Source organism: Amia ocellicauda, chromosome 7 (genome assembly GCF_036373705.1).
Source record: "Amia ocellicauda isolate fAmiCal2 chromosome 7, fAmiCal2.hap1, whole genome shotgun sequence".
Lineage (NCBI taxonomy): Eukaryota > Metazoa > Chordata > Actinopteri > Amiiformes > Amiidae > Amia > Amia ocellicauda.
Genome location: NC_089856.1, coordinates 8,574,640 through 8,600,281, shown reverse-complemented (window position 1 = coordinate 8,600,281; position 25,642 = coordinate 8,574,640). Strand labels below are relative to the sequence as shown.

Here is a 25,642-nt window from a genome sequence, read left to right as displayed (position 1 = left end):
ACAGATGGGCCTGGACACTATGGAGCATAAGAGAGGTGCCCTTTACAAAACATTGTATAACTTTAATGAAAGATAAATTAACCTCAACACATTGAATGGCAGGGGCTGTGTGTAGCCTCATGAATGAAGTCATGTATCAAAGAGCCCATTGACAAAGTGCTCCAGGAGCTCATCTTGTGACCCCCTTACGATGCCATGATGCTGATCACAGAACACTTTTATACCATCAGAGACTCTCTTTGAGCTCTCACCCACGTAAACACACGCACACACATGGGGTATGACAATTAACCTCTTTCATCAGAAGGGTTAAAAGTCTTACACTTGTGCCACAGGGAAACAAAAAACTATAAACTAAAGTATGCAGGGTCATATTAAGGAATAAACAGGGTGGGAGAGTACACTATAGATGTGATATGTAGCTCAGTCTACTCACACCAATCCAGCACCAAGGCCACACTTACAATTATCAAGGATTGGGAAATAGAATTAACTAGTAATTAAATAATTTTACATTACAAATAGTATATTTCAGTATACTCAGGTGATTTGCTATACATACCCACTATCAAATGTATGTATTTATTTAATGTTGCAGTGATTCTGTATCTTGATGTAAACTTGATTTACAAATACATTTTCACTAACTGGATTTGATAAAAGCAGGTCAAATATAATCAATAATTTTAGTGGGCAAACTTGGATAGGGAGATATATACAGACGGGTGACAAATTAAAGGGAAAAACAACATAAAGTGTCTCAGTTAGGTGTTGAGCCAAACGAGCCATCAGAACAGCTTGGTATAGATTCTACGAGTCTCTGGAACTCTACTCTGGGTTTTGATGATGGTGGTGGAGAGCACTGTCAGCCCAAAATCTCCCATAGGTGTTCAATTGGGTTGAGATCTGGTGACTGCGAAGGCCATAGCATATGATCATTTTCATACTCATCAAACCATTCAGTGAGCCCTCGTGCCCTGTGGACGGGGGCATTGTCATCCTGGAATAGACCACTCCCATCAGGATATAAATGTTTCCACAGGATAAAGCTGATCACTCAGAATAACTTTGTAATGATTTGCAGTGTATCCAAACCATGCCAGGAAAATGCCCCCCACAGCATAACAGAGCCTCTAGACCCCCTCACTGTAGGAGTCAACCAGTCAGACCTGTACCATTCTCGGTGTACGCCACACATGCACTCGCCCAATATGGTGAAGGATGACTCATCTGACCATATCACTTTTTTATATTTCTGTAGACCAGTGCCTATGGTGCCCCAATAATGCCCCCTCTTTCAAAGTCACTTAGATCCTTTCCTCTTGCCATCTTGATCCAAAATCGAGGTCAACTGGGCCTGCTCAGCATTTTTATACATGCCATAGAGCATGATAGGATGTTAATTGCTTATTGTATCATGCAGTTCACCTCTTTGGTTTGTCCTTTAATTTGTCAAACGTCTGTATATATGACATATATATATATATATAGGAAATGTAAAATATTGGTGATTGAGACAAATATGATATAAAATTACAAAGAAATATGAAGTATTAATATTAATTCCTAAACTTTCTTCAAAAGTCTTAATTTTCTCATGGTCACAAAATAAATGACAAGTATTTTTTTTCTTTCCATATCCATACAAAAGTTTTCAGTTTTGACAATTGTTTGGATTGGATCACAGCCAAATTAGATTATTTGTAAATCTATTTGAATACAAATTATGGGCAATATCTACTGATTTGCTGATAGTTCCCTTTTTAAACCTGTAATATACACTACCGGTCAAAAGTTTTAGAACACCTCAATTTTTCCAGTTTTTATAAAAATGTACACAGTTTAATATCTCAATATATTCTTTGTACAGTGGAAATCAAATATTGTTCAGAAAGTCCTTCCCAACACAATTGAGGAAGTTCCCACAAATGTGTTCCACATGTAGGTTACTTTTTCTTTCACCCTTCTGTCCAGTTCATCCCATGTTTTGGGTCATTATCTTGCTGTAGGACGAACCCCTGACCAACTAGACGTATACCAGAGGGTATTGCATGGCGTTGCAAAATGCTGTGGTAGCCGTTTTGGTTCAGGGTGCCACTCACTTCAAGTCGCCGACTCTGGATCCAGCAAAAGAGCCCCAGACCATCACGCTTCCTCCTCCATGTTTGACAGTTGGTGTCACACACTGAGGAACTATCCTTTCACCTACTCAATGGCATACAAAAACCCAGCGTGATGAACCGAATATTTTTGATTCATCGGTCCATAAGACCTTCTTCCAGTCTTCAGCAGTCCACTGGCAGTGCTTCATGGCCCAGGCAAGCCTCTTTTTCTTATTTTACCATCTTAGCAATGGCTTCTTACTGCCACTCGACCTATCAAACCTGCAGCTCAAAGTCTTCTCTTAACAGTTGAAACTGAGACTGTGCTTGAAGCTGTTGTCCTGTGAGCTGCCTATCACACAAGCTGTTGACTCTCAGAAACGTGTCTTCTGATTCTGATGTGGCTTTGGGTATGCCAGTCCTCTTCCTGCCAGAGTTTCCTCCAGTTTCCAAATGCCTTTTGATGGTGTAGCAAACTGTGCTTAAATTTCAGTAAAAACTGGAAAGATGAGGGTGTTCCAAAACTTTTGACCAGTAGTGTATAAATTAAATATTAAATTCATAGCTATTAGTGCTAAATAGTGCAGCTAAGATAAATATTATGTTATTCTTGTCTCCTGTGAATAATGACAATTCTTCTGTATAAGCCTTAACATCTCGAACATCTTTCACTTTCCTGTTATATAGTTTTATTTGTGTAGAATGTACTCATTTTGTGTTTTGTGTCTTCCACTTTTTGCAGAATTGCAAAAAGTGTATTAATAAGCAGAATATTTGAAGTGTAGGGTTTTTAGTCCTACACAATCCATGAGCTGAGCTACTGGTGCAAATGCTACCACAATGGATTAAGTTTTCATTCAGGTCCATTTTGAAAAGCCTGACCTGCTTCAAAGTCAAGAAACTACATGCTGATCAAAGTAAAATATATGTTTTAGTCTGCAATTCAATACAACACTTTATTATAATTTCTGAAATTTGCGTTGCACTTATAGAGCCTCTGAAAAAACAACACGAATATTTTATCACCAGATTAAATTCTTTATCATACTCAACATTTAGTAACAAAAGCTAGTCAAAATATACTACTATCATTACACAATAATGCACTTCATCATTCTGGATTTGATAAAAGTTTGATTAAAAGACATTAGGAACCCCTGTTTGTTCTGATTTGGGAGTGTTAGTATGTCTGACACTGTCGTGCGGTGTTAGTGTGTGTGCATGTGAGGGCTTTCATCATCCCAGCCCCCAGCACAGGGCTAAAGGAATGATCACTCTTACTGCTCTGAGCTGATGATGGCAAGCATGTGAGTTAGTAGATCGCCACTCAGTCTGCTGTGAACAATTACCTCTCAGAGCAGAAGAAGCAGGAGTCTATTGAGTTGATGCATTATAGTACACAATTTCTAAAATATTAATTAATTCTAAATTATTTCTATATTCCTATATAACTGGGGTACTCAGTCCTGGTCCTGGAAGGTCACAGTCCAGCTGTTTTTTTCCAGTTAACTTTAGACTGGAAAGAGTAGTTAGATCCGTCCTATTAATTAACTAAATAAAGTAGTTAAGCAAAATGAGAACCTGAAGACTCCGTGTCCAGCAGTGGGAGCCCCTGCCCATAAATGATCTTAATTAGTAACTGTATTAATCTTAACTCAGCTTAGCTCTCAATTTAGACTAATCTGATCATACTTAACTTGTTGACAAATTATCTTAACAAAGCGCAAGCCAACCAATCCTCCAAACTCTCACTCCCTAATGAAAATGTAAAATTATACGCTTTTTTTATTTTCATGTTATAAAAATGCATTGCTTCTTTGGAATGAGTTATTCAAATAGCAACCAGGTTAATTCCAAAGAAAAGATTAAAGGACCTGCATATTTTCAGTCTGCAAGAGAAGAGAATATGTAGGGGGACTTGATAGAAGCTTTCAAAATCCTGACAGATATTGACAAACCCACTGGACTACTTCTGGATCAACAAAAACCAGGACAATTATTAACATCCCCAGGAGGGAGGCACATCTTTTCACAAAGGATGGAGCCTGTCCAGAATAAGCTCCCCTACTTTGTTGTTGATATCCTGGGACCCTTCAAGAAACAACTGGAAGAGATCCTGGAGTCAATATTAAAACACTAGCAATCATACAAGAGAGATGGGCCAACGTGAGCTAATTTTCTTCCTCAATGCTTTCACGTTCTTAGTGAAATTAGGGTAATTAAATAACTATGTGAGTTGAGCAAATAATTCAAGATCATTTGACAAATTTAGCCCATCCCAATTCAAAGAGTCTGGTTCCCATCGGAACAGCTTACATTGTGTTTGTCAGTGTGTGTATGTGTCGGCCTGTGTGTGTCTGTGTGCATCTTTCATAGCAGGTACTCGTGTTTGGGGGAGGTATTTTCCAACCTTGGCTGTGATGTCAGGGGGTAAGAGGTGGGGTTATGTTAATATACTCCGGTGGTGCCCATTTAAAGAGATGCAGACCCTCAAATGTTCTCTACAGGAATTCAGTACAGTGACCATATATATATTTTCTGGAGGTGAAAATCACAAAATGAGGATCATTTTACTGGCACTGGGCTTGGCTCTCTTTTCAATGGCTTCTGCACATAACGAGAGTAAGTAGATCTATTCCTACAGGAGTTTGTACTTTAAAGATTTCAGATAGGCACTATATTATATATATTTTTAAATAGATTTCAGTGTGTTACGCACACTCATTGCTGCTAGTTATCCTTAACTTGGTGTTTACTCAGATCTCATAGAATTAAAATACTATGCCCTTATAATAAAGTACAGGCAAAACAGAGAGTAGGTTAAACAATATGGGCTTATTTGCATTTCATTGATTGCTTCATTCAATTTGTGCCTCACATTGATTTGGCCAGAAGGTAACAACATTCTACAGCTGTAGGCCACATTTTATTTAATTGTAAAAAATAAGGTTATATACAACTGCTGTCTTGTCTAGATTTTGGTTTGTGATAAGTAAATAACTAAATAATTACTTAAAAAAGAAAACTATGTTTAAGAGAGGACTAACATATTATATTCTAATCCCTTGCTAGATTTGCTCCTTTTCAGTTTTTTCAATTGCACTCATTTTCAGAATAGCAGGATCCAATTAATCCAATTAAATGGAGCAGAAAGCATTGAGAATGACCCTGCTGTTTTCTGGTTTTACAGATCACTTTTAATAGACATGATCTGACATTAAGTAACATAAAAGCAAACTTGCAGTGAAATAATAATAATAATAACAAGACGTTAGAGGAACTAATTCTCCGTAAACTAATCTAGACCTTTCCATTGACAAGTGCAAAAGAAGAGTGAGATTATTCCGAAACAATATAAATTTTTACACATTAAGATTTCTAGACTATTTTTAATGCCATGAGTTTTGTTCTAATATACTGTGTTTGCCTGGTTTTCATTCATACTATATCCTCACACATTGACATCCTATGGTAACAGGTATTGCCAAATTTATGTGGAAAGTAATGCAAAGTAACTACTGTTGGTCTGACCAACTAGTTGGATACAACACGATTTGTATTGGATTTCTTCTCTTTTTTCCCATTGCAAAATCTAATAAATAGAGGTTTAAAAATCCATCTGCTTTCAGATTATATTTACATTGGTTTAAGGTCCCCCATATACAAGCCTTGCATTCTGCATCAAGTTATTGTTTCCATTAAACACAATCAATTAACCTTTGGATGGAAACTTAGACATGACAGGATATATATAGGATTGGATATTTTTGGTTTTAATGTTTCTATTCCCTTTAACCATATTTTGAGATCCATTTAACTACAATCGGTTATGATTTTGTGGCAACAGCACTAATAAGGAAAATAAAGTCCAGTGCAATGTGTAATTTTATTTTTTGGTGTCTGCAGTTATCTCCCATCTTGCCCTTTGTATTATCCTTTACATCAGAGAACAGCGACCTCTAAACTTTTTCTCTTTTAATTTGGAATCATTAATTTGTCTCCTTGAATCACTGACTGTTCATTTCTGCCTTATGATGCATTACATGCTTGTGTCTGCCCTAAAGTAGGTTTACTGGCTTCAGTTAGGGCTTTGTTTTAATTTTATTTGATGAAGTACAAATCTAAATCATACATTTTATATTTTAGCACGCCTCCTGTGTCCTTATCAGATGATTGAATTGCCTCATTATTACATCGATCTCCCTTAAGTGAAAGTTTAAAGTTGTTTATTTTTATATTAGAGAAAACAATAGCACTGTTGTATTTAATCACAGGGGCCTGCCATTAAACACTTAGCTTATGGCACTGTTGGTGTAACACAGTAAGGATAGTAGTTCTGGATTTCTTACTCAGTGAATATGAACAGGGAGAGTCTAGGTTGAGTGAAACAGAAGTGTATTATACATCTGACTGAATCATTACTGAGCTACTCTTGCTTATAGACCCCCTAGGAAATAATACAGCTTTTCAGAAGCTAATTTAGTGCTGGATTCTGGGATCTACCTAGTGATTAAAGCATCTGATTGGCCAGGCAATGAACACTAAATCTTATCATTTGGTTATATAAAAAAGGAGCTTAAATTATACGTGCTCTTGAACAGGCAAGATTGTAGGAATGTTAGCGTGATCTGATTTGGTGTCTTTTATCTGGTTCAGAAAGATAAATGGGGGTCAAAAATTTGTGGTGGTACCTAAGGATGTTGCTCAGAATAATGTATTTCTTTAAAACAGTGATGAAGCAAATTGTACTATCCTGAGGAGAGATGGAGAAGGTTTTGTTGATGAAGACAGTGATGCAGATTCTTTTGTGAGATAGCACAAAATATGGCCCATTTAGAAATTACATAATGTAAAGTAATTCAAATATAGATCACCTTTCTCTGGTGTAATTCCACTGGGCATTTCAGCCTGTTTTTTGGCATTGTTTTGCAGTGATTTTGCTGGATTGATTTATTCATTTTGAGATAATAAACACTGACAACAAACCATGGAGAACTATGACAAGAAAAGCCAGAGTCACTTGAACAGCACATTTTAGGCAGTGAAGGGCTGTTCTAAGGTGTTCATTCTGTAATTAGCCTGTGTAAGATAATTAGTGCTGTAGATCCCAAATAGTGTTTATCACCCTTCTTGCTACTCTTAGAATCTGCAGTGAATTTAGTGATTTAAAGTAAATAAGACTTGTTAAAAGAAATCACGAATTACTTTTTTAGGAGAAGCTCCTTAAGAATGCCGTTATCACTCTTGTAATGTTATTTATATGCAGAATATTTTATACTAGTGTTTCTACATGTAAATTGCATTGGATAAAGACATCAGCTTATTCACTTAATGTACAACCTGGGGATAAAACATCCAAGAAGAAAAGTAATTGTATTTCAGAACCCATTCACAGAAATCATATCACGATTGCCCTGGTATTATCTCATTATACTGAATAATGCACCATAGAATTGCTGTGCCAACATCCTAATGCAGAGACACCATAGATAACCACAATTAACCATAGAAATTGCATCTTTAACAGCAACTGTTGGTCAATTAAATGGTCAATTAACAATGTTACCTACAAAAAACACACAAAAACAACAGAGAGGGGATTTGTCTGGGAGTTTATCACAGATTACTTCAGTCTTAATTTAAAATAACATTCTTTTATTGCATGATGTTACTGTTGCTCATGACCTCAATCAGCGGAAACCAATGTCTGCCAGAAGCCAGTCTGGCTTTTTTCTACTTTGTTTCTACACTTACAACCCTTTGTGTAAAGGTTTCCTTAATTTCACACTGTAATCTGTAGTATTTTTTCCTTTTTGTATTTGTGACTTTTGATCCTGCTTTTGAGGCTGATTTTTTAAGTAATGTTTTAGGTTAACTTTTTCAGTAGTTATCTTGTGGACTGATTATACAATTTAAGGTGTCACGGACTGTTATAGCCCTCTGCTCTCTTTGTTTGGATGAAAAGTTTTGTTTTGTATAGTTTTATTCATAAAAAATATAACAGATGTGGTGAAATAAAAAAGGTCAATTGTTTGGTACTGTAGTGAATTTTGGAGTCCTTTATTCCTGTGAATTTCAGGAAGTACTTTATACTCTTTCCACAGTACTGAATAGATTCCTGATGAGGTTAAATCTGCTAACGGGATAATATTAGTTATAAAAAACAGCCTGATCTACATAATTTCTGAAGTTCTCATGACTAACAGTCTTGTGATAGAGGGTCTATCAATATATGTTTTCTTGCTGCTTTGCAGAGTCAACCTCACCACCACGTTTCTCTGTACTCTTCGAACACAGACACTGTTGCATAATTCATATACAGCCTGTGGATTCAGACTCCCAGAAGCAAGTACAGTCCTTTACAAAATTGTGCTCAGGGCCCATGCAATCCATGGAAACCTACACAGCAAATGTACCATTTTTAAGCAGTTTAAAACAGTTGTAATGAATCTGAACAAAAACTAGAGTATGGTGTTTAGCTGTGGTATAAATTGGTATAAATTATATTCTATGTAAGTTTGCACCAGTAGCCCAACACACTGCAGATAAGTAGGAGACATGAGGTGTTATTTTGACCATTACAGCTAAAGGGGGTCCTTTGTTAGACTAGAATGAGAATGCCTGATTTGGAGTTTAGACAAGGCCACCAGGGTTACTCTTTCAAAAAGTACCACGGCATCTCTAATGAGCACAGGAAGTCGGGACTTTGGTTTAATGTCTCGTCTGAAGGGCAAATCTGTTCTTAAACTGAGATGGAAAAGGTTATATATATATATAATCACATTTGTTTTTTTCTACTAGAACAGACCTTGGCCATAACACATAAAAGCTTTTATCCTTCTTTCTCCTAAACAACCCACAACCAAGGACGGTGTTTGTATTGTTTTATCATGCTATATATTCTTTCAAAAAAGACAGGGAGAGAAACACATTTAACTATATGGCCAGTGAGTGCTAGAATAATAGAAAAACATACTTTTTTAGAAGATTAATATGTATTTTGTTGGACTGTATCCACCCAATGTAGAATGAAAAAGATAACTTAAATGCTAGAAACCCCGATTCTACACAAGCTGTATGGCAGAGAGGATAACTATTAATATCCTATACTTCGATTTTAACAGTGTTTCTACATTCTTCTTCTGAATTAGAAAGTAAGGCTTGATTGGGCGATAGCATTTATTTGTGAAACCTAGTGCAGGTTCAGATCCCTTCACATTCCCAAACTGGAATGGAGATCCACTGACATTTTACTGAATCCAGAAGTTTGAACCTCAGATTCTGTTACGTCTCTCTGCTCGAGGTTACACAGCCGACCACACACTCAGCCTTTCATGCAGTTCAGTGAGGAGGGCAAGTCTATAAAAGCTCCCCCTTTCATAGAGCCAGGCGGCTGGATTAGGGCTGAAGCAGAGGCTCAGCTGAGAGTCACATGAAAGAGATTGAGGGGGATTGCAGGGGCCGTGTGACTCTCACAGGCTGGAACTCCTTCTCAGACCCACCAGCCGCTGCCCGCTCTCTTCCTCTCCCCACTCCCTCCTCTGCAACTTGAGGTAGGCAGCTGAGCAGACAATCATGTGATTTAACTTGGGAGTCTTAGGACGTGTTGGAAGGAGGGAGGGAAGGTTTTGCACAACAATTCCTCACCAGCTTCAACTCTATATGTTTTCTGTAGGCTTCATAACAGAGAGAAAGTTTACATTTTAAGGATATCTAACTTTGGGTAAATCTTTCATACATACATCTTCTTTCTCTTTTGTGTGGCCAGGTATAATCTGATCCTGTTCAAATGCAAGGCTCTCTAAATTCATAAACCAGAGGCCTATTATCTCTAAGATCTCACAAACCTCCATTCCACATTCACCAGGTTTCATTGAACCACCAGCACCTCAAGAACTTGGAAATCAGTTTAAATCATTACCCTTAGAACAACAATTAGCTGATTTAAGTAGTTAAGTTCCCAGGAAGGATGAAAACCAAAGCTTTTCTCAGTTGGAACTAAATTACACTAAATACAGACATTTTACTAAACAAAAATACTGAATACAAACATTTTAATGGAGTAATGCAGCTTTAGATCTGTTTTTTCTGATTTCAGGAGATGCACAAGGATTTTTTTTTTCCGAAATACAAATAATAGTATGTAATTAGACTTGAAAGGAAAAAATGAAATGCAATTGTAATTTTCATGTTTAAGTTAGCTTTTCATTCAGATACCACAACATTTCATCAGGAAAGCCTTTACACACCAATGTTTTATTTTATAACTTTGATATCCTTTCTAATATATTGTGCAGGGTATGTGAAAATGCAAAATATATTTCATATTGTAAATGAATATGGCTGGTGTGTCGTTACTTCCTTATGTCAGACAGCACTGTCAGAGTGCTTGTCTACAGAAGAAACAGTTAGATAAAGTAACATACATTTTTAATATATTACCTCATTCTCCTCTCTTATTCTTGCACACTCTTCTAGGGCCAAGAGGCTCCCGCGGGTTCTCTCGTTACCGCTCATGGAATACCAGGATGTACCCCATGTGGAAAGAGGGCGACCGCCGCAACAGAGACTGCTGGAGAGGTAGGGTGACAGGTCACATGTTTACAAATGTCCTGTCTCAAGGAAAACATCTGTAATTATGAACTGCAAAAACATTTAACTTTTAAAACATTTCATAAAACAGGTATCCATACAATTACTTATATCTATAACAAAAATGCTCTTAAAATGTGGAGTATACTGCATGTAACAGGGTACACACTTCACTGTCTCAGTATTATTTATGTCCCCATGTTAATATTACTTTAAGTTTTTCTCTGTTAATAATAATAATACTGCGATTCAGCTGTTTCCTGTAGTCTGATTGTTCCGTGTCTGTGTCATGGGCATAGCTTTGGAATATTTTTGCACTGTACTTACTGTCCTGTCAACCCCGCTGTGGTTTCGTCTTTCAGGGGGCGAAGTGACCTTTGACATCAGTAACGATGCCCCCACTCTCATCGGTGCCAAGGCCACCTTCACCATCGAGCTGCGCTTCCCGCACAACCAGACCGTGCTGCCCAACGGCCAGGTGGTGTGGTCCGAAAACTGTACCATTAACGGTGAGCTCCTAAGCAAGTTTAATTTTAATTATATAGAGATTTCACATAGTTTTATGCACTATGTTAGTCTCCTAATCAGGTAATCAAATATTGCAAAGCAGAAATTATTTGGAAATGAGCAAATCTGAATTGAGTGTAGCAGAAGTCAATACATTATTTTTTTAGAGCACCAAATATACAACTAAAAAAAGAATACATTAATTTACAATAGCAGTGAAGAAGTGCGTTTGATTTTTATGTTTAAATGTTTACCACCTGATGGGTCCTCTCTCTGCAGGGACCCACTATCGGAGAGGGGAACAAGTTTACCCCGGGCGCAACTCCTCAGAAGAATGGTCTGGGGTCTTTCCAGATGGGACCCCTTTCACCAGAACCTCAGACAAGAAGCCCAGCTATGTGTTTGTTTGGAAGACATGGGGTAAGAGGATTGTCACAGTACTGTTACGAGCCTGGATTTAATAAATGGGAAAGATATCATTGAAGTATAATTAGAGGATGCATGCACCAGTTTATAGAATGTAAGTTTAATAGAAACCAATTATTAATAAATGTGCTATTTGTCATCAGATGTTCATGATTTAATTGAGAAGTGGAGGTGGATTAACAGCAATAATTACAGCTTTAAAGGCAGGCAGTTGTGGCAGAAATAAATGTTGGAAGTGGACAGTCCTAAATATATTTATAATATATAATACTGATTCAACTAAATTACATTGTTGCAAATGAAGGGTTTGAATCGTCTTCTCCAGCTGCGTGGCGCACTAACCCAGGCACCTCTGTCTCTGTTTCCCAGGACGGTACTGGCAGGTAGCAGACGGCCCCTCTTCCTCCCTCACCATCGGCACTGACAATGTACCCCTTGGCTCGTACAACATGGAGGTGGTCATCTACCACTGCAGGGGCAAGGAAAAGTTTGTACCCCTGGGATATGCATCAACGCAGTTCTCCATCACAGGTGGGCATCTGTCGTCTATATTATTTTATTAATTAGTAAATGCTCTATCCCAGGGTGACTTATAGTTGTCACTGAATATAAATGTACACTTTTCATGGAAACATTTGACAGTACATGATACTGTGTGAGTCCGAACTGGAATAATTTCAAATAAAGTCAAGTATGTGTTCAAGTGTGGTGATAGTTATGTCAGTGCTAGGTGCAATGGTGACACAATCAACACAATTAAAACTGCAAGAAAAATTATGGATTAAATAAGAGCACAAGGTGGGAAATATGTGCAAGTTACTGAACTGTAACTGAAGGTTTTTGCCACACATTTATATTTAAAATTTAAAGGTTTGCATTTAATATTTAAAGCTCTACCATGCAGTATTTCATGAACAATAAAAACATAAACATTAACTATGCTATTTCCTTATTAGTTTTAAAATTAGGTGTGACTTAATTGCTCAACTTTTTAATTAAGAATAACAAAGTGTCTGATGTGTGAAACAAGTTGCATTCCAAATATTAATAAGGAAGTAGAGTGGTATATTTTAATGAAATACTGCTCAGGTTTTATAAAAAGAGACAGTGGATGTTGTATTGTTTCTGGCCTAATAGGAGAAAGAAAGATTTGGGTAACATTGTCCTTAACAGCAGTCTCCACCCCTCAATGGTCCTGGGGAGCCCCTAGTGTCGATCAAGCAGATGTCCATTCAGGACTGAAGCACTTATACAAAGGATTGTGTGTTTCTACAACAATCTACCGAGCCATATTCTGGAAATAGATACCTTATCTGTGAAGAAACGGCTAAACAAAGTCCTCAGCTCAGTACTCAAACCAAACTAGCAAAATGGAGCCCCTGTATATCATTTCTTATCAGTCTCTGACTCTGGAGTTTCCCAAATTCTTAAGGTGCTGAATACTCAAATAGACCTATATAATATGAATGTTCCCAAATTTTCAGCATCTACCACATTGCTGGGGAGTTTGTTCCAGATTGTGATGACTCTCTTTGTGAAGAAGTGTCTCCTGTTTTCCGTTTTGAATGCCTTGAAGCCCAATTCCCATTTGTGTCCCCGGGTGCGTGTGTCCCTGCTGATCTGGAAAAGCTCCTCTGGTTTGATGTGGTCGATGCCTTTCATGATTTTGAAGACTTGGATCAAGTCCCCACGTAGTCTCCTCTGTTCCAGGGTGAAAAGGTTCAGTTCCCTCAGTCTCTCAGTAGGACAATCCCTTCAGACCTGGAATAAGTCTGGTTGCTCTCCTCTGAACTGCCTCTAGAGCAGCGATATCTTTCTTGAAGTGTGGAGCCCAGAACTGCACACAGTATCCAGATGAGCTCTAACTAGTGCATTGTACAGTCTGAACATTACAAATATCAGGCGTAGGGTCAAGCGATCAGCCAGACAGTAGAGCAAAGGAAATCCGGAAAGTGTGGTCTCAAAAAAACAGGCAAGTGTCAATAAACACGAACAGCCAAACACTAAACAAGAAACAGGCTCAGAAATGTTGTAAACTGCAGACAAGACTTCGTGGTAAAGGTGTAGCTGGAAGAGGTTTAAATAGAGTAGATGGGCAGGGAAACTGGAGGCAGGTGAAAGTAATGATTCAATAATGGAGACAAAGGCAAGAGAAACAGAAGGGAAAATTGGGGTGGGGCGACATCTAGCGATGGACATGGGGATGACACTCGTGGGCGCTGTAGCCTACACGGCAGTCCCCCGTACAAAATGATCATGTCAAATAATAGCGACAGTTCTGCGTGATGAAAATAACTTTTTATGACTACAAACCGATTGATCTTTCAGATAAATAGTGTGATGGGGTAATCGAACGTGCATTAAATGTGCTTTTTTAATGATTTTCGTGATTTTTCTGATTTCCTCTATTGACTTCTAGCAAAGCAGCTCCACAGTTAGTACCCGTGACACAGCATATCTCTGATTTCTGGACATGGAAAAACTCACTCCACGGAATATATTTCTACTTATAGAATAACCATAGAAAATATGGATTTTCAATATTAAGGCTAAATATTCATAAATTAATATTATTTATAAACATTAAGGCTTCAATATTAAGGCTAAATCTCATTTAAGGTATTTTATTAAACTGGTCCTTATTGGTTGGAGTTTTGGACAGTTTTGTAAACTGAGTCCCTACTACAGTTTATAAATAATGGGAATAAACTGTTTTTCCTTTCCTTTTCTCCATCCAGATCAGATTCCCTTTGCCGTGGACCTGTCACAAGTCAATGACCTTAACGTGGCTGACCAGAACTTCATCCAAAACCGGGCCATCGCCTTCTCCATCCATCTGCATGATCCCAGCCAGTACCTGAGCGACTCTGATATCACCTTCAACTGGGACTTTGGGGACAATAGTGGCACCCTGATCTCTCGTGACCTCACAGTGACCCACACCTACCTCTCCCCTGGCACTTTCCGCCCACAGGTGGTCCTGCAGGCAGCCATCCCCAACGCAGGTTGCACCACCTCCGGAGACATCCCCACCGCTGCCAACCCCACCGCTGGACTGCTCACCTCCCAGCCCCCACAACAGGGCACCACTGGTGAGGAGGAGATTCAATTCAGTTTCTATATACCGGGCAGACAGAGTTTAGTCATAGGAAAGCATTGCAATCTCATGTCCTGGAAAATAAACATAATATAATGCTGCTTTGATTATATTGTCACAATAAAACCATCATGGAAGAGAGTCTGCAGAGGAAGCCACAAGGCAGGAAGCAGTGTCTCCTATTTCAGAAGCCTGAAGTATTTTTATCTTTTGCTTTTGGAAAAACTTAGCAAAACAGATTTGTATTGAATTGTTTCAGTTCAGTTTTTTTAACCTAAACAATTCAATCCATCTTTATTTTCTACAGCACCTATTATTAGGGTGATCGATGTCAGATCACAGTGTTTTGTTATTCTGTGCTGTGTTGTGTACAACAGATCAGTAGAAAAGCAACAACTAAGATTAAAGTTAAAACAATAACAGATACATATCAGTTCTTCAGTTCTTCTCCCGAAATCAGTGGAAATGCCACCAGCTCTGATTAAAATGCCTTCTTCTTTTCACTTGCGTGTTGTTAACAGCCTCAGGTGATCCTTCTGCTGCCCCGGTGGCAGTGTCCACCCCTGCTGCTGCCCCCACGGTTAACCCCTCTGCTCCTACCCTGCCTCAAGACGCAGCCAGCATCGACCTGGCAGTACCTGTGGACAACACCGTGGTACCTGCAGAGGGAGAGACGGACCCGGCTGCAGCAGTCGAAGGGGAAGCCGCAGCTGTTCCGGCTGTGTCTGCTGTTCCCACTGCCGAGGCTGCAGAGGACATTGCTGTAGATGAGACGGCTGCAGAGGAACCCATTGTGCCCGCTGTCTCTGCTGCTCCAGCTGAAGAAATCGAAGGTATGGGGATGCTGGTGGATTGACAGGATGTGAAGAACACAAAATAGTAATGTCAGTAAATTGTGAATAGAGTATCTTAGAGATCGGTTTAGCCACCACTGACCACTCACAATCTAGACCAGTGTTCTTCCAGTTCAGTCCACAAGGACCCTTTTCCAGGTCCAAGGCAGGTGGTGATTTAAAGAGAACTGGAGACCCTGCTAGGCTGTGGCCCCTGAGGACTGGGTTTATAAGAACACTAATCTAGACTCCAGCATAGATAGTAAGCTTGTTAAAACTTACAGATGACCTCAAAGAAGGAGGAATAGCTAACAGAGCAGCAAGAAAATGTCAAAAACACTAAGGCAGGAAGATGCATTTTAGTGGAGGCTCCAGTTTCCATCATGAAAAAGCGATTTTGAGTTCACTGACCTGCCTTTAATACATTTTCAGTCCTAGTTTCTTTATTAGATTCATGCATAATGTATTGTCATCTAATTCAGAGCATAGTTAAAGGTTAGTCTCGGGCAGAGAAGACTTGGAGAGGGTTGATTAAAGTATTGTAAATTCTAAAGAGAATAGATTCAGTTAACTGAGGCCTAGTTTAAATTCACAAGGTATATCCACAAGACTAGTGGTCACAACTGGAAAATGAAGCTAATTTTAAAACTGGAAATAGGAAGCACTTCTTTATGCAGAGTTATGGTGATCAGCAGCAGAGGACCCAGTCGTGCAGCTGGAGCCAGGTTTTTTCAGGTAACATGATGGGGTTTGAACAGATACTTAAAATTAAATTAGATTAGACGGGCCTCCTCTCCTCTCTATTTTAAGGGGACGCCGTGGTGGCTGCCTCTGCTGCCCCAGCAGACATCGTTGTCTCGGAGGCAGCCGTTGATGAGACAGCCATCCCCGTTGATGAGACAGCCGTCCCTGTTGATGAGACAGCCGTCCCCTTTGATGAGACAGCCGTCCCTGTTGAGGAGGTTGAAAATGAGGCCATCCCAGCAGACACCGCAGCCCCAGTCAACCCCATCACACTGGCTGCCTCCGTCCTCCCAGCTGAGACAGACCTCTCTGTGTCTCTTGTGGCAACAGCTCAGGCCGAGGAGGCTGTGGAGGTGGCAAGCCAGGAAACTGCAGGTGAACAGAATGGATTTTTTTTTAATGTTGTAATTTAGTCTTATGAATGTAAATGTATCTCTTAAAGACCCTACATTTGGCATGGCTGAAACTCAAGTGTAAACCCTGCTACTTACTTTATAAAACCTTTATTTAAAGCTAGTTCCAGCTTTTAACAAGATGACCTGGCCTTAGAAAATAGCATGACCCCTTTAGCAAGTGCTGGGATTCAGACCTCCCCCACAGGGTCCTTGTTTAGGGAGTCTTTGACACACTATAACTACCACTTCTGTCTCATAAATTGGTTGTGTGTTAAGAATTGCTCTGAGCGATCAACAATGTATTTAACGAGTTGAGGACAGACTGAACAGAATTCTGTTGTGGTGAATATCCTGGCAAGAACACACCTTCTGAAACCAAAGACTGATGGGGAAAAAATATGTTTTGAGAAAGGAGCTAATTAATACAATTGTTATGTTAAATGTTTAAAAAAGGTCTATGCAATTTAGAGCAGTAGCAGAGATTACAGATTATTTTGCAAACCCTAAATTCAATAAGAAGAAGGTTTAGAAGATGGAGGAATATGTAGAAATGTAGAAACCGTCCTTCGTATGACTTCAGGCAGGGATCTTAAATGTTTTCTTATCTTGGAAGTTTTAATGATTTTGTCTCCAAGGGCGATTAACAGCTCTCAAAAATAACAGCTGGAGATGCAAGACTATGTTTGTACCTCTGTGTTGAGATGCACATGTGTCTGATCATAGGCACTGACAAAACCACAACCCAGTATTTTTTCTTAAACTATATGTGTGTTTACTTCTAGATCTTTTTTCACTGCATAGATTAATTGAACCATAATTCAAATTCCCAATGAAAGGTCTACTCAGCAGTAAATAATGTGAACCATAAACACTCCATACTATTATTAAGATTACCAATAAGCTTCAAGCTAAGGTTTTAAAAATCTCCTCTATGTTTAAAGACTGAACTCCAGAAACTGAGAAGCCATTTGTTTGTATTAAAACTGATTTATGTTTCATACTGTTCAGTAGACTTTTAATTTACCTTTCACCCTTCACGTCTGCGATGACTTCTCAGAACCTGCAGCAAAGAAAGAACAAGGAATAACACAAAACCGCTAATTTATAACTAATGGTTCAATGAACACCTTGTCCTCAGATGCAGCCGCTGATCCTACCGTAGCCCTGGCAGAGGCCGCCACAGGGTTGGTGGTGGAGGTTGGCACAGTGGCAGCAGATGTGCCAGTGCTGGTGGCCAAGCGCCAGGCCCCAGAGACCCCTGCCGAGGGGTGCCTCATCTACCGCTATGGCTCCTACTCCACCGGAGTGGACATCGTCCGTGAGTCACTGAACAATCCTGTAGCACTGTATAGACACACAGTTACCACCGTGATGCGATGTAACATACCACAACACTAGAGTCTCAACACACAAAGATATTGCTCCCTACTGTCACTCCCCTTCGCTGCTATTCTCAGCTTCCTGTAGTGTCTTTGATTGCCACTCATTGTGTGTGTCGCTCCAGAGGGCATCGAGAGCGTGGAGATTGTCCAGGTGGCCAATGTCGTGATGGAGGCTGAGGTGGAGCAGAACGCAGTGGACCTCACGATCACCTGCCAGGGAAGGTGAGACCTGCCTTGAGAAAACCTGTAGCAGTTATTGGCTGTGAACCTGCCTGTGAGCTCCGCCATGTTCAAGTTACATCAGTCATCCTACAGTCCCTTAGCTCCGCTGTTTGTGCTGTGGCCTCACAGTGTGAAAAGCAGTAGATGACCGGACCCACGTTTTGGAATGCATGCAGTTTATGCACATCTGTCTTCTGAAACCATGTTATTCCATGATTCATTGATTTTAATAAATGTGGTTCATTACACCCTACTTATTTTTCGATCATATTTTTTCAGAGCTAGCTGAACTCTGAATCTGCTAAGAAATGTAATATCAAAAACTTTCCAGATCCAGTTAATACAGGCTTTTTGATTTCTATGGATTGTCAGTCCAAATTGTACAGATCCCCTGTTTTAGTGCAAGTAGCGGGAACCTTTACAGTTTTCTACAGGTTGAATAGGTGTTCAGCAAACTCTGAAAAGACAGCATTGATCAGTAAGTATCATGTAATGAACAGTAATCACCTTAATGAATCACTGCATAATATTGTTTCAAATGAAAGGTATGAACTCTTTAAACTACACTGTGCTGTCTACATCCTGTGTTAGTAGTGGTGAGCAGAGATTAAAATTGTAAAACACAAGGTTTCACAAGACAGATAATCCAATTATTTATATTCTCCTAAGTGCACAATTGCACAGTGAAGACATTTTTACAGGACAAGTTTCTAGTGCATACTGGTTACACGCGTGTAAAAGCCAATGATTTCTCACTGATCCAGCCATCTTTGCTACCTAATCCTTCTATGAACCACGTCGAGGCTGCTTGACCAACTGTGTGTGTGTTTGCCTGTCTATCTGTCTGTCCATCCGTCTCTGCCAGCCTGCCCAACGAGGTGTGCACGGTGGTGTCCGATGCCGACTGCGCAGTCCCTGTCCAGACCGTGTGTTCCGCGGTGCAGCCATCGCCCGAATGCCAGCTCATCCTGCGCCAGTTCTTCAATGACACGGGCGTCTTCTGCATCAACGTGTCGATGACCAACGACGTGAGCCTTGCCGTCGCCAGCGCTCGTGTCAGCGTCACTGTAGGTGAGTGTGTGTCAGGGCTCCTCTTGGACAGGGAGGCTCAGCAGCTCCGTAATGCCAGGGACATTTTGACATCGTTCCTTAACCTGAAAGAAACATCATTGTTAGTTTTACACAAGCACAACTTATACACATTTTTAAAGAAGTCTCCAAATGCTTTCTTTGTTGATTGGGTGAGTTGTTTATCTATCACTGATCTGTTGGAAGGGTTGAATCATTGAATTCTTGTACATATTTTGTCTCGAAGCGGGCAATGTAGAAAGCTACGAGGAGTTATAAAGTTGTCCTTGAAAGTTAAGGGCATCCTAGCATCTTTCCCAATTTATCTCTATATGACCATATCGATTCAAACTCTATCTTAATCAGCAGGGTTTAGGTGTCTATGGATTAAACCATATGGACTGAAGCTCCACAAGACTAGGGTTGGAGACCCCTGCTCTTGAATGTTAGCTGGTGTTGATTGGCTGTGTCTGGATTGCAGGTTCAAGCTCCTCCACAGCTGGCACAGTCGCCATGGTGCTGGGCATCCTCATCCTGGCCAGTGCAGTGGGAGCTATAGCCTTGACCTACAGGTAAGTTCAACAACTAACACTAACTCAGCAGCTGTAATTTATCAGTGGCATTGCATTGTTGTCAACAAAGCCTTTAGCATTAGTTTAAGAGTAATTGTAGACAGTTTAAATGATTCTTATTAAGTGGGAAAATTAGTATGGTCCACAATGACCAGAATAAATTGATAGCAATTAATATATGTATATATGTGTATGTCGTAAATATTAATTTGGTACTAATTGGCACAGAATTATCAGATAATACTGATCATTTGTTCACATGCCCTGATTGGTAGAATGAATCAGGCCCATATGAGGTTGAGAAAGCTGTTTGGTAACTGTTAGTTTTCAATGATTCTGTGGTTGAGGTACAGCTATAAAAACTCTGCCTAAGAATTGAGAACCCTATTTATATTGTTTTGTCATCAGCTTCCAGGTAATCGAAGAGCAAGATGCAATTAGAGAATGTTGAATGCACAGGTGGATTTTCACAACCTTTTGTTTCAGAGTAAAATGTTACTCCCCTTTAATTTCTGAAATTAGGTAAATGAGAAAATATTCGGAAATACATAGGAAGCTAAATAAAAGGAAATGTGAATATCAGTGCAGTAAATACCTTGTCTTCTCTCCTCCAATGCGCTCTGTCCTTCCCTTCTTCCCAAGTAGGCGCATCAAGGAGTACCGTCCACTGAGAGAGGATCCCACAGGCAGTGCGTCAGGCAGCCCCGGCCACTCCTCCTTCCCCATGCTGCTGTGGAGTCTGCTGGGCCGCCAGCCGGCCGGAGAGAGCCGCCCCCTGCTGCAGGGCCGAGTGGTCTGAACGAGATCAGCATCGCGACCACCCTCGCCTCCCCTCCCGCACACACCACACTCACCCACACTGCACTCGCACACAACACACACACTGCACACACACACACACGCTGCTCTCAGACCTCAACACTCACAATCACTGTGCTCACACACACAGTACGAGGCATACTAGAAGCGAAGCCCCGTATCGCTACCAGTTCACACGTGTCTAGTCTTCAATAGCACTGCCCTTAAGCTTTGCCCCTTACCAAGGCCTACAAAGGCAAGTTTCTGTGCCTAAAGAACAACTCAGATTACATTTTCCACAACCTGACACGGAACGCTTGTTAAGTTCCATGAAAGACAAAACTGTTCCATTTCCAAGACTGTGATCTCCAGCCCCAGACTGGGTTCAGTTGTTGGTTGAAGATCATGTCAATCTTAACCGATTGAGTGAGTAATGGGTTCTGTGGTGTACTTGAGAGCTGTGTTGGAATGAAAAACAAAACAACCCAGTACTCCCAGTCTGCAGGAGTATGTTTGGAGACCCCTGCTGTACAGAGTGTTAAGTGGTAAATCACATAAGTCTTCTGCAGGACTTTGCCAAAAACATGTGTATACTGAGAATCTAATTGCACAGGGAGATCACAGGCAAATATTGATGTTTGGAAACCTCATGCCTCTTTTTAAACAGGTTTTAAGATATCAGATAACAGTACTAGAAAATTAGATTGCTCTTTGCTATGTTTAATCGATGCATAGTTTTTCATAGACAACTAAAGAGGACACTTCCTCTGACAATCAGAATCATTGAATGTCCTGGTGTGTTTTTATAGACTTGATTTAAATCGTGATCATTTACAGATGCTGCCAAACTGTATTGGCTAATTTGGCTTAAACGTTGTATTGATGTGATGCAATAATGGAAATTTGTATTTGTACAGTGGCCCTGTTGGCCGTTATCAATCAAGTTTACCATCAGCAGTGCTCGAAAATAAAGAAGAATGCAATATCCCTGACCAGTTTATTTATAATGTATTCAGATGTTCTAAAGTACTGACTATCAGAAGAGGCTTTTCCCATGTAAAAGCTATATGTACGTAATTGCTATTTGAGCTGGCAATTAGCCTGTTTTTCAACCGTTTTCTCCAATGTTATAAGTGATATCTGAGGGTTTATAACACATTTGAAAGAGTATCTGAACATAGTGAGATGTTTTTTGATTTTGCATTGTTCTGTGTGCTGCTGTTCAGGAACACATCTCTGACAAAGCAATCTCTTCCACGCCAGCCTCAATCACCACCATTATAAAATGAGGGCTTTAATTACTTTTGCCATTAGATTTGATACAAGGACTATGTTAATGTTTCAGAGCCTATAAGCTACTTAAACCCCAGATACTTTTCTTAGTGGCACCCCTTATTTCTTTTCTACGGGTAGCTAACTCACCCTCACATTCATTTCACTGAATACCTGGCAGCCAGTGCATTTCTGATTCGAAACTATATTCAAATGTTGAGGGAGAAAATTAACATGCAGAGTTTTGGACTGTGGCTAGAATATAGTGTCAGGAATAATAGGGTTATAACTGATAACAGGGATTCATTCACGCAAAATAACATTTGATTCCACAGACTGTGAATTTTAAAAAGAACCCCTTCCCCTGCATTGACTTCATTGCAATAATCAGGGCTCTGGTTTGGCCTAGTACTTTGCTGGTGTAAAGTGTAAAAATGGTAGCTGTTGGACATCTTATGAACCATAGCTAGTTCTATACTGATTAAGTTTGTCCAGTCCCTTAATATAAGGGCTTATAAAGCACATCAGGGTCAGAAGACAGACCCACAGATATCCCATGTTTTCCTAATGTTGTGCTAAGAGGTAGGATAGTTATGTTTTCCCTCCACTTGAATACATCATGCCACTATAGGTCACAAGTGTGCAGCATTTGAGTTAAATGTTTTTTTTAAGATCTGTGGCATTCACTTCTGATTGGCAGGGGTGAAAACTGTAATCGCCAGTTTGGCACGGGCACTATTGTGGCTTATGGTCTAGAAATGAATGTTAAGGGGACAGAAGTGACATCAGGTGCCCTTTCAATTCCCTGTTGCAGGTCTGTTACTCTTGAGCTGTATTATTACCCGTGACGTCTACCTGTGCAGTGTTTCAAGGTGTTATACGAGTCTGTGATATTAATGTTCTCCGGCCACTGTGTGATTCAGAAGCTAGACCTGTCTTTGTAGCTGTGTGTTCTCATTCCACTCAATAAAACCATTTCCAATTCGGACTGTCGTGTGTGTGGTTCTGATCTGTTTCAAATACTGTCTCATTGTGTCCTGTTCTGCAATTAAACACCAGTTCAGATAATTATTTTCTACAAAAGGTTTTTCAAGCTATGAAGCCATCTGGGAACAAACGGTCAATCTTAACATGAAGTGCCTTATAATAATAAGTAATATGAAATATAATATACCCCATTTATATAATTGTCCTCACCTATTTCCTGTTTTATATACATATAATTGACCTTTATAAAATGAACAATATTTCCTTTATAATAAATAAGATCACACATAATCTCCTAGGAACTGTCATTTGTGCTGACTATATCGGGGCAGTAAACCACAGTACATTGTGTTTTTAAAGGTGGGCGTTTGGATCTGCCAGTGATGAGAATAAGTAAAATATCCGTTTGTCCAATCCCTATAAGCAACACTACAGAAGCTAGTTCAACACTGCCCCAAATCAATAGGTAGTAACACTAGTCTGATGTACAGGCTATTTGCTCAAAGAAAGACAATGGAAGCTTACAGCAGAAATCAGCAATACAGCAATAACAAACATCCATCCATCCAACCTTTATCAATAACTTCACCCAGTACAGGGTCACGGTAAAAACAAGCATGTCATTCTTAAATAAAGTTAATTGATTAAGTTCAAATGAAAGTGCCACAATGACATCCTGAAGTTCAATTCCTGTTTAGCACTTGATGGAGTAGGTTTTTCAAATCATCTGTCCGATCTGAGCGGCTTTAAATTTCCACTTCGAATTTTTGCTTGTGAATCAGTAATTCTAGATTTTGTCCACCAGAGGTCAGGCGTCACTAAGGAAAGGAATATCGAAGCCAACGTCAGCTTCTCTATTAGGTAGGAAGCACCTGATCACAATGTAGCACAGAATCCATAACCACTTAGAAAGTGCTGCATCATGGGATAGTGGGGGACTGTCTAGGGCAGTTTTTTTTTTTAAAGCAGAGCTTAAAGACTCCACTGCAAAAAACACATACAAACATGAATACATCCACCCATTTTCAATATCCGCCTCATCCAGTACAGTGTCAGACCACTGCAGGATGCCTTATTACATATATACAAAAAAATATGCATTTAGGATCATACTAACATAACCAGCTGTTAGTGGGACAACACCAGTGAGTTGGGTTGAAAATCAATTGACAGTTTCATGAGTGTATCAGATTGCCTCTTATCCTGCAAGTACAGCTCTGTCATACTGTCAAACATTGTGGTTTGTAATTGCTGTCAAATGTTGAACAGGGAGCTGGACCTGTAAAAGGATTTTCTGCTATATGCCTTAAACCCGAATGCAGAACTACCTGGAGGATGTGGCTGACTTTATAAACCTGTTAAACAGTAGACACCATGTTACAATTTATTTTCGATCAACCCCATTCGTTCCATTAATATTTTTTTCTTTGTACAACAAAAAATACTCAATTTTAATACTGAATAATCTCACAAACATATAATGTAAAACACTAGGGTCATAGTTTCTGGTTTCAAGCCCCTTAATAACTTAATTGATTTAATTTGATTGGCTCAAAATGACCAAGGGTTTAGCGAAGTGGACCTATACAGCCTGCAGGATCATGGCTCTTCAGCAACAGGGATGGACACCAATTCAGTAGGGGATTATTTTTTCTGACACAAACACCACTTTACCTTTAAGCCAGGCAGTAAGAGGCAGGCTTAACACTGCTATCAAGAGCTTGGAACAGACTGCCGCACAAACCAGACACACATGACCCTTCTATCTCAACATGCATGGCTGTAGAGGATTATTGCTGTTATAAACGGGGATCTGCAGGAAAGATCTCTAGATTGAAAACATCTGGAAATCCACTGAAAAACATAAATACCATTTAGATTTCACCAAATATATTTCCTAGCTTCCATTCCTTTCATTTAAAGACATCTGTATCAGTCCAGTTTTTCCTTCATGCCATTTGGACTTGCTGGATCTTGTGACTTTGCTGCAGAATACAATATAACAGGTTGAAACTGAACCATCCCACCATATAAAACTTAACTGAGTTTTCCAGCCAAGCTATCAAAATTAACTGAAAGCCTGACAGAGCAGGGTTTCCTGCATTGAATTTTGGCAGCACTGTAAATACTCAGTAAATTTACCTCATTCTACCTCAATCTACATGCAGTTTACTTTACATGTCAGTTGCCATCAAGTCAAGTCACACCACCATTACATTCAGACCAGATACAATTATTTCATAGCCTTTTTATCACTGAAGGGAAATGAGCCAGCAGATAGAACAATGAATCCTGTGTGCCATTTTACTGCTCCACTTATTTGCCTATTGAATGGATACAGCAATTTGTTTAAACAGACTAAATACACATATGAGGGCTTTTTAAACCTGTCTAATTAAAACTTGGACTCCTCTGAAACCCTCAGTGATCCAGACATCCAGGCAAGCAAGCAGGAAAAACCCTGCAAGTTACAGACTTGCAATGCAAAGCAGGGAGTTTTCTAGTTTTCAGTCCAACTGGAGCTCTCAAGTTACTCAAATTGATCTAATAGTTTTACCAATGTGACTTCACATTTCAATGTGTTTCTTATGGCTTAAAAAGCATTTTTTAATTTAAGGCACACTATCTATAAAATTGTTTTCCTG

At 39.6% G+C, this 25,642-nt stretch overlaps 1 protein-coding gene across 3 annotated transcripts; it reads left to right on the top strand.

Annotated features, from left to right (window-relative positions):
• The first annotated feature begins 4,586 nt into the window (after positions 1-4,586).
• On the top strand, positions 4,587-22,998 carry pmela (premelanosome protein a). 3 transcript variants are annotated; one of them, XM_066708201.1, is made up of 13 exons: positions 4,587-4,724; positions 10,581-10,682; positions 11,057-11,203; positions 11,481-11,621; positions 11,997-12,158; positions 14,366-14,719; positions 15,336-15,557; positions 16,368-16,676; positions 17,835-18,014; positions 18,201-18,300; positions 19,166-19,371; positions 19,850-19,940; positions 20,583-22,998. In XM_066708201.1, exons 1-13 carry the CDS (start codon positions 4,661-4,663, stop codon positions 20,737-20,739), a joined length of 2,235 nt encoding a protein of 744 aa, XP_066564298.1. In that variant the 5' UTR covers positions 4,587-4,660; the 3' UTR covers positions 20,740-22,998. The 3 variants fall into 3 exon arrangements, with proteins under 3 accessions (XP_066564298.1, XP_066564297.1, XP_066564296.1); XM_066708200.1 differs by having other exon boundaries at positions 15,246-15,557; positions 20,586-22,998; XM_066708199.1 differs by having other exon boundaries at positions 15,246-15,557.
• Positions 22,999-25,642: the final 2,644 nt, after the last annotated feature.